General features: G+C 36.0%; 4 protein-coding genes across 4 annotated transcripts in view; 2 read left to right on the top strand and 2 right to left on the bottom strand.

Moving 5' to 3' along the window:
• nphp4 (nephronophthisis 4) overlaps nt 1-2,575 on the bottom strand; it is a 186,137-nt gene extending 183,562 nt beyond the window's left edge. The window contains exons 1-2 of the mRNA XM_073867390.1: nt 2,441-2,575; nt 2,149-2,295 (exon numbers count right to left, since the gene is read on the bottom strand). Of these exons, the coding sequence (XP_073723491.1) occupies nt 2,149-2,295; nt 2,441-2,575 (282 nt within the window). The remainder of the gene's footprint in view (nt 1-2,148; nt 2,296-2,440) is intronic.
• Nucleotides 2,576-4,428: 1,853 nt separating this feature from the next.
• On the top strand, nt 4,429-6,767 carry dffb (DNA fragmentation factor, beta polypeptide (caspase-activated DNase)). Its single transcript, XM_055168598.2, has 7 exons — nt 4,429-4,592; nt 4,722-4,851; nt 5,193-5,378; nt 5,518-5,597; nt 5,675-5,848; nt 6,036-6,136; nt 6,289-6,767. Exons 1-7 carry the CDS (start codon nt 4,476-4,478, stop codon nt 6,497-6,499), a joined length of 999 nt encoding a protein of 332 aa, XP_055024573.2. The 5' UTR covers nt 4,429-4,475; the 3' UTR covers nt 6,500-6,767.
• Nucleotides 6,768-7,349: 582 nt separating this feature from the next.
• c5h1orf174 (chromosome 5 C1orf174 homolog) lies at nt 7,350-11,706 on the bottom strand. The gene is made up of 4 exons (XM_055168599.2): nt 11,557-11,706; nt 11,254-11,331; nt 10,701-11,111; nt 7,350-8,695 (listed from the first exon to the last, which is right to left on the bottom strand). Exons 1-4 carry the CDS (start codon nt 11,647-11,649, stop codon nt 8,594-8,596), a joined length of 684 nt encoding a protein of 227 aa, XP_055024574.2. The 5' UTR covers nt 11,650-11,706; the 3' UTR covers nt 7,350-8,593.
• A 779-nt stretch (nt 11,707-12,485) lies between these two features.
• b3gnt7l (UDP-GlcNAc:betaGal beta-1,3-N-acetylglucosaminyltransferase 7, like) lies at nt 12,486-14,973 on the top strand. Its single transcript, XM_055168597.2, has one exon. It carries the CDS (start codon nt 13,230-13,232, stop codon nt 14,478-14,480), a length of 1,251 nt encoding a protein of 416 aa, XP_055024572.2. The 5' UTR covers nt 12,486-13,229; the 3' UTR covers nt 14,481-14,973.
• The last annotated feature ends 1,954 nt before the right edge of the window (nt 14,974-16,927 follow it).

Raw genomic sequence — 16,927 nt, 5'->3', positions numbered from 1 at the left:
TGGCTTAATGCAATTGTACCACAGGACATCTGTAATATTAATGGTCAATTCGTACAGGATTAGAAATCTCAGTAAATAGACCAAAAATATAAAATTTAAGTGATTTTGTGCATAAAACAAGCAAATAAATCTGCCAGTGGGGTAAGCAAAGAAATCTTGAACATTTTTCTTAAAAACTAAATTCAAGAAAAATTTGCTTACTCCATTGGCAGATTTTTTGCTTGTTTTATGCACAAAATCACTTAAATTTGTAGATATTTTTACTGAAAACAAGACAAAAATACTAAGATTTTTTTCTTGAAAATCATTTTTGCAGTGCTGACTTGTTTTTCTGCCTAGAAAGCGAGGAAATGCTTCTTTAAGCGCTTTTATATTTAAAAGAAACACTCAAATTAAAAGGAAATAACGCAATTTACGTGTATATTTACAGCTGGTCTATTTGCACTGGATTAGTATTACCTGAGGTAATTTCTCCGAACCTTTTTACAGAAGGTAAAAGTCGCCATAATCTTTACTGACATTGTCCGTAATGATTACTGAACTAAAATCACTGGCAAGCTCTGATAAAAATTGCTTTACCTCACCTCCCTATGTAAAACTAATCCCGTCCGAATAGTACTTTAGTCCTGGATTCATTTAAACCCTATCCGGGAAACTGCCCCATAAGTTAATATAAATTAGTTAAAAATAAATGTTTCAATAAAGTAGTGTGCTAATAAAGGCATTTATTTTAGCTGTTGTGTTAAAATTGGTACAGAGAAAAGTGAAATTTTACTGGCACAGGTTCCACTGACATTTGGTATATGACAACCCTGGCTGCAAAAATGAAATATACACCGCCTCGGTGGAATAAAGGACAGTCTGGTTTAAAGAACACCCACACATAAGCATCAGTACAATGCAAATACACAGATTTGAATACTGACAGGTATCATATGTATAGGTTTCATTCTTTCTCTCTTTTTTTCATGCCATTCCAGCATCTATGGTAAATGGACTGCATTTATATAGCGCTTTTGTAAACCCATGGCCATCCAAAGCGCTTTACAATTTGCCTCACATTCACCCATTCACTCACACATTCATACACCGATGGCGGTGTCAGCCATGGAAGGCGCCATCCAGCTCGTCGGGAGCAGCTGGGGTTAGGTGTCTTGCTCAAGGACACCTCGACACTTGGTCAGGTGGAACCGGGGATTGAACCACCAACCTTCCGGTAGGTTGTCTGTAGACAACCTACATGAACCACTGAACCACTGCCGCCCCATCTATGGCTATATTCATGGCTAGACACAGGTTAGGGGAGGGTCAATTTGGTATCTCCAAATCACCTAACTTGCATGTTTTTGGCCTGTTGGAGGAAACCGGAGTACAAGGAGTAAACCCACGCTGACACAGGAAGAACATGCAAACTTCACCCAGAAAGGCCACCTGATCTAGCAGGGGCTCGAACATATGCATAGGTTTTAATGTGCCCCTAAGCAGGCTCAAAGGCTTAAGTGTTGTGATTTTGTACTCAGGAAACATACAGGAAAATGTATACTTTGTAATGCACTGTAAGTCACTTTGGATTAAAAGCATTTGCCAAAAGCATAAATGTAATGTAAGAAAATGTAATATGTGAGTGTGAAAACCCAGCGAAAGTCACTTTTTGGTGATTTACTGTTGGTTTACATAAAATCAAGTCTGTGAAATTATATCCGTAATATCTTTAATATTGACTAAGTAAGGTCATGATGACAAACATCAAAATTAATGTGAAATCAATGACTGAAATCAAATATTGATGCTTCTAATCTCAAAATTAGATTAAGACTTTAGCCTGGATCTTACAGGCAGGGTCTCATATATAGATCTGTGAAACGTACTGTAAATTTTCCCTCAACAGAGTGAGACAGCAAGAGTGACACTAGATATAACGACAGGGGCAAAGAGCATCTTCTTTCTCAAGCCTGAGACAGCTTAATTGTAAAGATGTACATCTCAAGGCAAGTTCCAAACTGCTGCAATTTACAGTTGTCACTTTAAAGGGGTCACCTCTCGACACTGAACATGACATTGGGATGAGCACTTCTGAATGGGTACCCCAGGTGTCAAGCATCAATCTCAACTCCATATAATCAGTCAGTGTGAAATAAATCACTCTACCTCATTGAAGGGCACTCGACCGATCTGACCCGCCGTACCGCTGACAGAATGTGACCCGCTCTTCCACGTGCGCCCAAAGAAGTGCTGGTGACCCGAGTCATACAAGGTCACACGCAGCTGACACCTGAGTGCAGTCTGCTCCTCTGACTGTTGCCATGCCAACCAGAGGAAAGAAAGGTAGGTGAAAAGAGAAGTGCTACCATCAGTCTCTAAAATATTTAATGAGTTAAGATTGATTGAGCTATACATGTAAACGTATTTTCCACTGAAATAAAATCAATGAATCATGCACCTGTTTTACGTGAAGTCCATCGATCTGCTTGAAGTGTAGCTTGAGGCCATGAGAAGAGACCTGGGCTTGTCGAGCGGTTTGACTGTGAGGTGGGATCAATCGGTTTCGGTCGAAAACCTCTTTCCACTCAGACATGTGTGTCACTTTACTAATGTCTGTCAGCAAACTTGGTGAGCTAATGTTCCCTTGAAAACATTCCTAAAAGCGCCTAAGAGTTTTAATAGATGTTAAATCGAAACGTTTGTTTCTTCGTTAAAAATCAAATGCCCTAAATCACGAAGCTTTTGAAGCCGCTCTTTCATTTCAATCTGTGCAATGCACAGCTCTCTGCTTTCTTCTCTTGTTACTATCAGAACAACCGGTCAACTGCTGTGCTCTATACAACCTTTAGTTTTAAAACAAAAATATATTACAGAAATCGTCCGTTTACCACATAAGCTAGCCAGTTGTCAAGCACAGTCTCTTTCTGTGGTTGCTGTCATAGCGTTTGTCAGCCGTTGCCAGGGTGAAATGTTGAGCGGTTTGGCGCTTTTCTTCTGCACGCGTCTGTTGAAAGACGAGAGCTGTTTCAGTATATACCGCCATCACGTGGACAAGAAGTATTAAAGCGCTTTGTCAACCTGATTTAAAAGCAAATGAGACAGCTTGTTAATTAAATCCTTATGACATTAAGTTTGTTTTACCAAAGTCTATAAGTTAGTCTATGTTGTGGTCATGGCCGTAGCCAGGGTTTGAAAATTAGTAAGGTTAAGAAGAGTTAATTGCTATCCCAGGGGGAATAGTGCACTAAAATAAACTTAGACTTAGGTAATGTACTATTTTGTGCAGTAATTTTGTAGTTAATATACCAACATTTTGTAAGATAAACTTAAAAACATCTAAGTGTACTAACTGTCCTATTTTGAGACACCATTAAGTATTACTGCTGATATTGTAAACTTTTTCAAGTGCATTGAAGTACTACTCAAGAAGAACTATATGCTCTTCATTTGTATATTTTGCAGTGCATAACTTTTACAAAATGTACATAAAATGTTTATTTAACTGTTTTAGTACATTTAAGTATACTTTATTTTTACCTGGGATTTTATGTATTCTGTCTAAACCTTGTTGGAATTTTGTGGATAATTTATTAATTTTCATGCAACAATTCTAATTATAGCATTATATACATCGTTTAAATAAGCACTATTATGCTATATAAACTTTTTTAGTGCTTTTATGAATGTTTTCAGCATGACTAAATGCTAATTCCTAAACTGATTGAAATAACATAGCCTTCTTCGTGGGTACATATTTGGCATATTTCATTTATTTGTACCCGTGTTATTTTCTACTGATTTTTAGTGTTGAAAGCATTTCTTACGTACGTAATCATGATAATTATTGCGCCTGTCTTATCGAATGTGTAGTATCATGTCAGCAATAACCTGCCCACGCTGAATTTCGATTTGATTACTGTTTAGGACGGTGCTGGTCACCCCCCTGTTGTTAGATATTACAAAGACAATAAACAAAATAGGCCATAAAGAAAAAACTAGTTCAGTTTGTTTTTCAGAAATAAATCAGAGACATAAATCAGAATAATAAGACTAACAGTAACCAGCACATTCTTACTTTATAAATTTCCCAAAGTGTCACATTTATTTCTAAAACATTACACACTACGTCTAAAGGATTTTTCACAAAAGGATCTGGCAACCCTGCGAATGCTGCACCAGCGGCCGCCGTCATTTTACGCCTTATTGCAGTCTGTCCAAACTTAATTATATATGCGGATGCCGACGTAAGTCGTTTTAAATGACTAATTAGTCATTCAGAAAACTTAAAATGTTATTTTTTATATGAAAAATGTACGAGGTCGACCTCGATGGCCACATAGCCAACATTATCTGTCATAGCTGGCTACGGCCATGGTTGTGTCCAACCTTTTTCGTGTTATTGTGTGTTACTTTTGTGTCCGCAAGATGGCAATGTCCTTAGTTGTGTTGCGCAGGCGCAATGCAAATAAGGAAGTTAGTTCACTAAAGTAAATATGCATAAAACAAAATCCAAGCTGGTGAAGATAAGAAGTACTAACCAAGCCAAAAAATATGGAGTTGCGGCTGTTAACTTAAAAGAGCTTATTAAAAAAGGATGTGAGTTATTAAAGGTAATCAGTAAATCGTCGTAATTGTCAAAAACCGTGTCAATTGCCAAGCGTTTTGAGCTGTGCTTACACACGTAGGAGTAAAGAACATCATTAATATATATATTAACAACGATAAATGTTGTTTTAAAGGTATCTAGCCTCGGAGTTCAAGTCTGCTTATATGAGGATGGTACAATAGTTACTGAGGAGTATTTCCAAAATCTTCCTATTAATACAGAACTTGTTCTCCTCCCCAAGGGAGAAAGTTGGGATGGTGGATGTAAGTAATGTGTTTCATTGACAGAATATGGGAATGTACATGGCAAACATTTTCTGAAAATAATAAGCAAATGTATTCTTAGAAACAATGTAACATAATGCTTTTGAGTGAGAATGCAATAATAAGATACTAATATGTCACATTTAACAGACCAGTATTAAATAATAAACATTTATTAAAATGTTTCCACACTGTTCATTTATAAACTTGGTTTAGTATATCAGCCTTTCTTGTAAATTAATAAAAAAATCGTCCAACAAATATCAGCAGCCGATACATCTGTGCATTTCTACTTTAAACGCAGGATTATGACATTTCTACATGACTGTTAATTCCTGCAGTTGTTTATGAAATAAATCATGTCCTGGGTTTGGACAAACACAATGAGCTTCTGATCAGTGCAGCCAAAAATCTTCTCTCGGATGAACATTCCCCCAAACGCCGTAAAATATTGGGAGACCTTCTGGGAAATCTGAAGGACAATTCGGAAGTGGAGAACAGAGAGCAAGATAAGGAATGGTTTGAAGGCAGGTGTTTTTTAATAGATCTTTAATGACCTTTTTTCTCTGTCCTTTGACTGCTGGAAGCTTCCATCAATTTACACTACTGACATGTGAGCATGTGCCACTGACATTTTCTCAGTATTTCTCATTATCTAAATTTTAGGAATTGACGTCCGGTTTAAAACCAAGTCTGCTTACATGAAATACAACTGCGAGAACAGAATTCGTGGATATTTGAAAGAGGTGCCCTACTTTTTGAAGTACTTAATACTGTTTATTTACTTGTATTTGCTCTAAATGTCATTATCTTCTGTCTGTAGGTTGATGGACATACAAAGTGTATTTCGAATGCCAAGATAAAAAGCGAATATAAAAAGGTGGTTGAGTTGCTGGTAGAGAAACTGAAGGCTGAACGATATCATGGTGCCTATTTTGATAGGTCGGAGAAGGAGGTCCACCGACTATGCACTAAAGAAGGCTGGTTCTCCTGCCAGGTGCTGTGATACATTCACAATTACATCTGTAATTTTTGATTGAACATAAAATTAATTTCTATTTAAGCATAAATCAAATAACATACTTTAAAATATCTTGCTGTACCAATCAACTTTAACTCAATATTAATTGATACAATATTTTGATTTTTGTATAAGACTTTTATAAAGACTTTTACTCTAACAGGGTGCTTTTGATCTGAATGAGTGCACATTTCTTCATTCAATCAACCCATATGGGAACCGCGAGAGCAGAATACTTTTTAGCACCTGGAATCTGGACCACATGTGAGTATTGCTACACAGGCCAAATAAACTTGTGGTATGTTAAAAACAGGTATTTAAGCAAATCATATTACCAACGTATTTAGCACATCTACTAGTCCTAGTTTTAGTTAAATGGACTAACTGCTGTTTGTGAAAATGAATCTGTATTTCAGAATAGAGAAGAAGAGAACCGTCATCCCCGCCCTGGCTGATGCACTGAATGGGAGAAAGAGCAGCCAGATAAATCTGGATTATTTCTACAAACTTCTGTTCACAAGAGACAATCTTAAACTGGTTCACATCGTCTGCCATAAGAAAGGGGCCCATGAGCTTCAGTGTGACTCACGAAAAATCTACAAACAGATCAGGAAGACCAAGAAATGAACATGACCTCGTTATATGAAATCTTTTATGAAATATGCAGCTTGGTCTGAAAATTTCTGCTAAAGTGAATCACAAGCACTGATTTAAACTTCTCAGGGTTTTTTTATCATTTGGTTATATTGCATTTCAAGTTTGGAGGTTTTTAATTGTACTTCTTTTTAGTTTACTTTTAGCACCAAAGCATGAAACGAAAAACTTTTATAACGGTTTTTAATTATATATTTCTACATTATGACTTTTATTGGTTTATTAAAATGTTTTAAATTAAGTCTCTGGTTCCATCTGTGCCTTTTTTGTTTAGATGATGGCATCCAGTAAAAAAAATCTGATAAATATTGCATCATCAGCTATTGTGAGCATGTGTGGGAGCAGAATGTCTAATACAACAAATGTTTTTGGTATTTTCACCAACACACACTATAGTTTTTCCTTCTACAAAAACAATCCTTCGAAAAAAATTACTTTTGTCAGTCCTCCGGTTAAAACATGTTTGTTTGTGAGACAGTCTGCGAAAACCCATCTGAAGTCATTGTTTTGTGATTTACTTTTATTTTTAAATTATCCTGTTCATTATGTAAAGAACATTCTGTGAAAATATAACCTTGATATCTTTAATATTCACTAATACCAGCATGATCTCACAGGAATTCGGACGCATTTTAAGTGTTGACCAATTTCTATGAATTAATATGAAGTGAATCATCTAAAAATGTACATAATAATAAAACCCCAACATCACAGGTGCGAAATGTGGTCAAACTAATTAATACGAATTAGCCACCTTGTAAAATCCACAGGATTTCATAGACAGGGTCACATATTTTTTATATAAAATAAGTTAGTTTTCAAAGATGTTAATGATGAGGTTTATTGTCATTGGACGGAGTATTGTAATTTTTATATGATAATACACTTAAAAACTGACATTAAGTTTACAAGAAAATTACATGTGATGTGCATACAAGGCATTTGGTAGCAAAAATTAGCACTTAAATATTTGTCACTTCAATAAAAAATATAAACTTCCAAATCACAATTTGTAATTTTTTTACCTCATACATCACATTTGTAAAGCGCACAAGCTACATTTTAAAATGTTAAATCTTTAAAAAAAACATGTTAGTGCAAATTCTTTCTAATAAAATTATACAAGCATCTTTCAAACATTATACATTTTTAAAATACAAACATATTTCTCGCAAAGCTATACATGCATCGACAGGATGATATTCTCCATTTTAAATTCCAACTTGTACATTAAAAACCTCTGTCAAATTGGACAAAACTGTAATTTGAAGTCTTAAAGCAATAAAAAATATTTACATCATATTAAGCATATCAAATAACACAGGAATGGAGTAGTATACTTTCATTTTCAATTAAACAGCACCAAATCAGAAGTATATGTAGTCTGTTTTTTCAAAACAAATATTCATTCTCAACAGAGAATTTTTAAAAAGTGCCAAATTCTGAACATTAGAAGTTAACGAATTCCTTACAACATCTGAACAGCAAATTTGTCATAAGGCACTTGACTTATACCAATTTAAATAAACTTAAAGAATTATGGATTTCAGAGCACATCAGTAAGAACTAGTGGTAAAAAACAGGGCTGGCAAGTGTACCAGATCAACTTACAATGTACTCAGTTTTTATATTATGTAACTGCCCTTCAAAACAACCCACCAATCACATGACCGAACAAGATTGAAGTCTAGCCCAAATCCCTTCATACTGTATGTTTCTGTATGGCACAAGTGTAATGTTCTTAAGTTTATAAATAGGGATGCAAAAATATAACACTTTCATTATCACTAATGTACCTAATTTCATAAAAATTTAATTACCAAATCACGGATAAGTAAGTCAATCATGCTATCAGAAGTATACAAATATTGCCTGACACAATGCATCCCAGTAAGTTACTTGGGTAGATTGCAGATCAAACATTCATTTACAAACTTTTAAAAAATAAAATTTACCAACTATGCCAATTTTAATAGCCGAACCTCCCTCCCTGATGTCCATCAATATGCCAAAATTAAAGAACGTGGCATACGTAGTTTAAGCTCTGCCTGTGAAAGTGATGACCTCTCATAGCTGCTCATCTTCACTGTCTTCTTTGGCATAAAAATGCAGACTCCTGTACTCTCTCCGGCTCATCCTCTTGCTTCCTGGAGTTCTCTGTGGACAATCCTAAAACAGCAGGTCAGAAGGTTTTACAAAAAAAATCAGTAATGGCTTAAATGGCACTTGTGGCTAATGAGTTTATATATCATAAACAGCAGGCTTTCAGTAGTAACTAAGCATCTACTGCAGCGGATTTCAACCTTTTAGTCCACAACAACATATTATTGAGCTTAGCATAACTGAAAAGATGCATGTGTTTCATATATTATTTCATATATATGTAGTTTATTTTAATGCTTGTTTAATCTGATTAAAATACGTTTTAATAATTATGAATGCCCAATTTCCCACTGGAAGCCTGATCTACAGACTTCTGATCCAATAATTATTAGTTACATTACTTATCTATGCCATATTTGATCTTTACTTGCAAACAAAGCCATTTGGGTTGCTATTACCCTTTTACATAAGTTAAAGGATTACTGCATTTTCTTATTTAAAAAAATCCAGATAATTTACTCACCACCATGTCATCCAAAATGTTGATGTCCTTCCTTGTTCAGTCGAGAAGAAACCATGTTTTTTGAGGAAAACATTCCAAAACATTTCATTTTAATGGACTTTAATGGACCCCAATACTTAACAGTTTTAATGCGGTTTAAAAATGCAGTTTTAAAGGACTCTAAACGATTCCAAACGAGGCATAAGGGTCTTATCTAGTGAAACGATTGTCATTTATGGCAAGAAAAAAAATGCACTTTTAACCCACAACTTCACTTCTTCCTCCGGCTGTGTGGCGCACCAGCGCGACCTCACGTAATTGCGGAATGACACGTGTTACATATAAAACGCACATTTGCGGACCATTTTAAACAATAAACTGACACAAAGACATTAATTAGTATCATTCGACATACAACAATGTCGGAACGGTCCTCTTTCTCCACACTTGTAAACACTGGGGCGTAGTTTCGCATACGTCATTCGTGACCTCTTGACGTCACCACGCAATTACGTGAGGTCGCGCCGGCTCGTCACAAAGCCGGAGGAAGTGTTAAAAGTGAATTTTTTTTCCTGCCAAAAATGACAATCGTTTCGCCAGACAAGACCCTTATGCCTCGTTTGGAATTGTTTAGAGTCCTTTGAAACTGCAATTTTAAACTCCATTAAAACTGTTAAGTATTGGGGTCCATTAAAGTCCATTAAAATGAGAAAAATCCTGGAATGTTTTCCTCAAAAAACATAATTTCTTCTCGACTGAACAAAGAAAGACTTCAACATTTTGGATGACATGGTGGTGAGCAAACCATCCGGACCTTTTCTTAAGAAAATTGACTATTCCTTTAACAATGTATATAGTAAGTATGCCAAATAGATGAACCATTTGGCAGCATTGTTTTATAAAAAACCTTTCTGTTTTACAGAAAGTTGTTTGCAGTGAAAATGGTTTAATAGACTATAAAAAGGTAAGAAACACCAAATGTTTTTGGAGAACCACAAATGGTCCTTCTATGTCATGGCATCGCTGTAAAGAACATTCTGTAGCACCTTTATTTTTAGGAAAGTGGGTTTTTTTATATTCTGATACCCAGAATATGGTATTCAGTCTAAATAATGAACATTAGCAACTGGCCCTAAATCTCTCTCCTTACACTTTAAAAATAAAGATTAGTTGCTTAAAATACAAATTTTTGGTTTCTCAAATAACCTCAGAAAGCTCTGCGGATGTTAAGAACCATGATACAGTCCGATACAGCAGTGGTTCTCAAATTGGGGGCCGTGCCCCCTTGGCGGGCCCTGAGATGGTGCCAGGGGGCCCTAGTTTAATCACATTTTATAAAATACATTAATTTATCATAAATTCTGTGTAATTAAACCTCAGAAAAATAATGCTACTATACAGCACTACATTTTATACTTAATATGCTTTGTTTAATTCAAATTTTTGGAATGTTTTATCTCCTAACTTTGGGTGGGCATAAAGGGATGCACCGTACGTGGGGGCCACACGCCGAAAAGGTTTGAGAACCACTGCGATACAGAACCTTCATTTTTAAGAGTGTGCGTTTACCTGAACAACATCCATGTTCCCAAAGAACTGTTCCACCGGGAAAACGTGATTGCTGTCCTCGTCGAAGAAAACGCTCGGGTCCTCTCGCGTTTGCGAGCCACAAATGGCACTGTGGTCCCTCTTTTCCGCTGAGCCGCTTGTGTGGCAGTGCGTCAAAACGCTCGCGTTCTCCTTACCGGGCCGTTCATTCCCACCACAAGCTTCTCTCGGAGTCTTTTTCCCAGCCTTAATTTTGACGTTTTCGTTTATTTTTTCGCTTGAATTTTCTTCTCCTTCGCCGTGAAACGGTCTCTTTGGGAGGCGTTTGGCCTCTCCGCAGTCCCCAGCCATCTGTCGCGCTGCGCTCGCGTTCACGATATCAGACGCGGATCTCTGCACCAAACCGCGCAGGATTCTCCGCCTCTCCGCCCGCTGTGGATACAAGATGAATATGAATATTAATGATCAGTGCGCTCTCGGACGCGTTTGACACATACAACGCCACATTACATGTACGTTAAGCGACAGACAGAAAGTGTGGGGAGGGGTTAGTGGGGTATACACTGACACCGACCTTGACTGAACTTTTCACACCGGGCGGGTTTAAAGAGATAACGCCGCACCCTCGCTGTCTGTGGCCTCCAGCGACAGTCTGAAACAAAATAACCGTGTACTCCGTTACATTATTAACAGCATTAATGATTTATTAACAACGTTTCCTTTAAACAGACAAGATTACCGCTTGAAAACGTTAATAAATTAACGAAAACTGGTTAAACTTAAGCTTTCCGTGCACGCTTTCCAAAGCATATTTACCGCGGAAACTTCTTAAACGAAAATAACTACGCTTCTTAAAAGATAAATAAAGTTACCTTACCTGCTTTGTCCTCATTGAAAGTTGGGGCGTCAAAACCGAGCGTGGAATCGCTTGAGTGTTTATCTCCAGTGACCACCGAAGCTCTGCCCACATCCGATCATCTACGTATGTAGGCGTGTTTAACTTTATGCGAGGCTGCGCAGAGCGATTTTAAAATCAAAGTATCGCGAGATCGAGTCGAAAGCATACTGTGTAGTGGGGCACTCTGTGGTACTGTGATGTTAAATTCAAGCTGTTTTAGCAGATTCTTTGATGGACGGTACAATAAGTGACATAGGCCTTTTTTTTTTTTAAGTGACATAGGCCTACTGCAGGGTTCCTCAAATCCTACCCTGGTGGGCGGTTCCGGCTAGAGGGGATACAGCTGTTGCCGAATCTCGCGAGATGTTGGGTTTAGGGTTAGGTTTGAAAGTAGGTTTAGGATGAATACAGCGCACATCCTGCGATATTGGCCGTAGCTGTATCCTTTCTAGACACACAACCCTGGTATGCCTAGTTATGTAAGTACGATACAGCCGTTTTTTTTTTCAAGTTGCAATATTTTAATTTGGGCAAATTGTTGCACTATTTATTTTAATTACACTATTTGTTGGTCAAAACAATGTTTTCACCTTTTGTATTTACTATATTCTGCTAGGCTATAAAATAAAATATATAAAATGGTTTCACTATGACAGCTTGCACAACTGTTTAACAAGTTGCTCAATGAACTGCATATTTCTTTCGTTGTTAATACCAGACTAAATGTAACCCTTTCACCAGTAGTTATATTGGCTATAGTTATAGTCAATATTTAATTTATTTTAATATGATTGTTGTAGCAGACATTTGAGGGTTTATTCAGCATCTTACAAACAAGGTTTAATTTGTTAATGTTAATAAATTAACTAACAATTGAACAATATATTTTTTTACAAAATATTCATGGTTTTTAAAGTAAGTTGATGGAAATACAATTAATTGTTCGTTCATACTGATAACAGATACAAGCTTTGTTTAAAAAAAGGATAAGTAAGTGTTAAAATGATCATTAACTAAGACTAAAAACGAATTAAGTTAATTGTTCGTTCATTTTAGCTTTCTATTTATGTCAACAAATGGAATTGTACTACGTGGATAGCATAGTTATGAACCACACGAGGGCGCTATACTGTCATTTATGCCCGTAGGTTAAGCACTGGTCCAATGCCTATAATAATTCTTCAACCTTTCAGTGCATGTGCAGTGTTTGGTTTGGTGGGAGACATGGTAAAAATTAAAGTTGATAAATTGCATTGGTTACAATTTATGCGTACACTTAAATATTAAAATACGTTGTCTGCATACGTAAGTAGTCCTTGCTTCGCTTGCCCAGCTGTCGTGTATGTAACCAGAGAGTCAGTTTTAGGTAGGTGTTGTGGGGAGGGTCCAGGGTGAAAGTGGAGGAGAAAGGAGGGCAAACGAGCGATTGTTTTAAAGTTTGACTGTGTGCCGTTTGCAGCAGTTTAACGATGAAACTTTGAGAGCAGGATGTGTGCATTAATGCATTAAACGACAAAAGCCTAACTGGATGAGAAAAGCGCCAGAAATGCTTCCAGCATCACAATGGCCCTTAATGCATCCTTCACTTTTTTCCGAACACTTGGAAAATTGACTACAATGGATATTTCATCAGGAACCTGCTGTTAATTTAAATGACCTGCTGCCTAAACAACCCAAGGACGTGCGTAATGGAATTCTTCTTTAGGAAGAAGAAAAACATAAGGACTGCGGTCAGCTTGACTTTGGCGTTTGCAACTTTGCTGATGCTTCAGAAATTAATAACGGTGGATACGAACGTCAAAGACACAAAAGTCGAGCTAAAAAACAAAAGATGTGGAACCAAATGTTCGTCTTTAAACGATAACACAATAACCACACTTGGAAACGCTTCCCAATTACGCGGAGATGGTTTGGAGCTCACAGGAAAACCAATGCCAACAACATGGGACGTGAACACTATAAACTGCACAGAAAAATCCATACTGAGAACCCAGGGTTGGTTTCGCGGTTTAAACCCAAGATTTCATCAATTTGTCCTCCACAGACATTGCAGATATTTCCCCATGTTGTTAAATCATCCGGAGAAGTGTAGCAATGATGTGGATCTTCTGGTTGTCGTGAAATCAGTCATTGAAGAACACGACCGACGAGAGGCCGTGCGCAAAACCTGGGGTAAAGAACAGGTGGTCCGGGGCATGAAGATCAAAACTTTATTTCTTCTAGGTACGCCAGCGACTGGCAAAGACGCACGAAATTTACAAGCACTGGTTAAATACGAAGACCAAACCTATGGCGACATACTGCAGTGGGACTTCATGGACACCTTTTTTAATCTTACTCTCAAAGAGGTTAACTTTCTGAGGTGGTTCAACATCTACTGCAGTAAAGTGCCATTCATCTTTAAAGGAGACGATGATGTGTTTGTCAACATCCAAAACCTGGTGGAACTAATTGGTTTTAGAATAGAAGAAAACAGGGTGAAGAACCTAATCGTTGGAGACACCATTTTAAAAGCCAAACCCATCAGGAACCGTCAGAGTAAATATTTTATTCCCAAAGAGCTGTATGATAAACCCTATCCACCTTATTTAGGTGGGGGAGGATTTCTCATGTCCTCCCAAGTGGCGCGCAGGCTGTTCGTGGTCTGCGAGAACGTGGAGCTTTATCCCATAGATGATGTGTTTTTGGGCATGTGTCTTCAGAGGTTGAACATTACACCTGAGCTTCATCATGCTTTTAGGACATTCGGGATAATAAAGCGTAAAGTGACCCCTTTGAACAGAGAGCCCTGCTTCTTCAAGAACCTCATCGTGGTCCATAAACTAGGTCCACGGGAGCTTTTAAGTATGTGGAGCCTTGTACAAAATAAGGACCTTACCTGTGCCAGAAAAACTGTGTTCTGAAAGTTGCTATGTCATTCAAAACGGTAAATATTTATAAATGAAAAGATCACTCTTTTTACCACAAAGCATGTTTGGAGATGCATTCTTTATTTACTATTGAGAATAATGCCAACTGTATTGTTATCAATTACCAGAGCCAATAAATCCCATGTTGTGTATCTCTTTTGTGGCACTGTTCTCTATAGAAAATGATCTATAACAATTGAACGTGTACACAAACACCAAAGCAAAACAAATTACTACAGAATTTTGTGAAAGACCTTTGGATGATCTCCGAATATTGAAAAAGATGTTGAATTGAAATAATTTGCCATAACTTGGTATTATTAATATAATAATAACCGTACAGGTTAACACTGTAAAAATAGCTGTAATTATGCAGCTGGTTGCCAGTAACTTACTGTAGAAGATAAAGACTGAAAATGTTTCATGTTCATTTAACTTTGAACAAACTGTTGACAGTAAATAACATAAATGGAAAATCTACAGTAAGTTACTGCAACTTTGTAATTTCTACAGAGATTTGTTTACAGTGTATCTAATACCCTGTATCTCTTAAAAAGTGTTACCTTTATATTTCTGCATCTGTAAAGAACAGGTTTTGTGCTGTTCTTTATCAAATATACTTCATAAAAAGATGTCTGAAGCAATAACGACTGAAAACAATTAATGTGACAACTTTATTCAATAATATTTATTAAAACCATTTCGGACAAACAAAAAAGCAGATATCAGTTTCCATTGATCATGTCAATATATAAGGAAAAAAGTATGAAATAAATGTGTGCTGATTTAAAAATGTAAAGCTTAACAGAAAACCGAAAAAAGAAAATGTTTTTGTCACACTATTTTATAGGGTATATAAAAATAAGTTAAGTCTGGTTGCCTGTTTTAATAGTGCAGATTACAAAGCTTTTTTTGTATTGTAGCTGTTTTTTGTGCTCATCTAATTATGTGGGTATTTTAATAAACTGCTAGACCCAACATTTTTAACTGATTATTAGTTGATTAGGGTTCCTAAAATGTTTTTAGTAGTGCTGTGAAAAGATTAATCGCATACAAAATAAAAGTGATTTTTTTGCATAATATATGTGTGTGTACCGTGTGTAATTATTATGCATATTTAACCACACACACATACATATATATTCATTTTAGATGTTTTTATTTATATATCATTTTTTTTAAATTTATACCGTATATAATATAGAATATATAAAAATATAAATAAATATATATACACATGTAAATGTTTCTTAAATACATACATGAATGTGTGTGTATTTATATATACATAATAATTACACATAGCACATATTCATATATTATGCCAAAAATCACTTTTATTTTGTATGCGATTAATCACGATTAATCTTTTCCCAGCACTAGTTTTTAGGTATCTCCTCTGCTCACTAGCACCATTTTGATTGAGACAAACTAAAATAAATACTGCTTATAACAAACACAAAAACAAGCTCTACTATTAACCCCTGTTTCATAAATAGACTATATTTAATTTGTTTGCAAAATAAATACTATTTTGGGTAAGCATCAGTCATGTTTGCAAATTAAGTGTCACACATTTTATTACTATAAGAATATTCTTTCTCTACTTTAAACAATGGGTTTAGGTTGACTCAATTAATATTTAAATATTAGAAATCTTTGTCCAGCAAGGCATCCGTTTATAAATGCAATTTCACCTGAAAGTTGAAACTACATGTGCCGCATTATCAGGCATGACACATTCTTTAAAGGAAACAACTATGACGCCCTCTGTACCGGGATCAGTCCAAATGTTTAAAGATAGTTTGTTCTTTCCATTCAGTCAGGCATAACTTTCAGTTGTTTTTTGAAGCTGTAGCATTAAAAATCCTTTCACTAAACTATGTGAAATATTGTGACTTGCAAAAAACAAACCTTACACACTGACCACACACTTGTTTTTGCTGCTCACAGATAGTTTAAAAATAATATTATGGCTTATTGTCAGGCACAGAAGACGCTTTTATATAGATATTTCAGTGTCTGTTAATATATGATTGAGTCATTTGTGACCCTGGACCACAAAACCAGTCATAAGTCACATGGGTATATTTGTAGCAATAGGAAACAATACATTGTAGATCAAAATTATATATTTTTTAATGCCAAAAAAATCAGGATGTTAAGATCATGTTTCATGAAAATATTTAGTAAATTTCCTATTGTAAAAATATATTTAATATTTTTATTATCCCTATTAGCAATGTGATAAGGACTTAATTTGGACAACTTTAAATGTGATTATCTCAATATTTAGATTTTTTGCAACCTCAAATTCCAGATTGTTGTATCTCAGCCAAATATTGTCCTATCCTAACAAACCACAATGGAAAGCTTATGTATAACTTTCAGATCTATGAATCTCATGAAAATTGACCCTTATGACCATTGTTTTGTGAGGT

Source organism: Misgurnus anguillicaudatus, chromosome 5 (genome assembly GCF_027580225.2).
Source record: "Misgurnus anguillicaudatus chromosome 5, ASM2758022v2, whole genome shotgun sequence".
NCBI lineage: Eukaryota > Metazoa > Chordata > Actinopteri > Cypriniformes > Cobitidae > Misgurnus > Misgurnus anguillicaudatus.
Note: the sequence above shows the minus strand (reverse complement) of the source record. Positions and strands in the feature narration are given on the sequence as shown.

Bases quoted from the DNA above. Each gene is read 5' to 3' on its own strand.
- dffb (XM_055168598.2), top strand. From the start codon at position 4,476: ATGCATAAAACAAAATCCAAGCTGGTGAAGATAAGAAGTACTAACCAA. The intron at 4,593-4,721 runs GTAATCAGTAAA...GTTGTTTTAAAG, and splicing joins AAGGATGTGAGTTATTAAAG to GTATCTAGCCTCGGAGTTCA. The intron at 5,598-5,674 runs GTGCCCTACTTT...TTCTGTCTGTAG, and splicing joins TTCGTGGATATTTGAAAGAG to GTTGATGGACATACAAAGTG.
- c5h1orf174 (XM_055168599.2), bottom strand. From the start codon at position 11,649: ATGTGGGCAGAGCTTCGGTGGTCACTGGAGATAAACACTCAAGCGATT. The intron at 11,112-11,253 runs GTCGGTGTCAGT...TTGTATCCACAG, and splicing joins GTGTGAAAAGTTCAGTCAAG to CGGGCGGAGAGGCGGAGAAT. The intron at 8,696-10,700 runs GTAAACGCACAC...CTGCTGTTTTAG, and splicing joins GGAACATGGATGTTGTTCAG to GATTGTCCACAGAGAACTCC.
- b3gnt7l (XM_055168597.2), top strand. From the start codon at position 13,230: ATGACCTGCTGCCTAAACAACCCAAGGACGTGCGTAATGGAATTCTTC.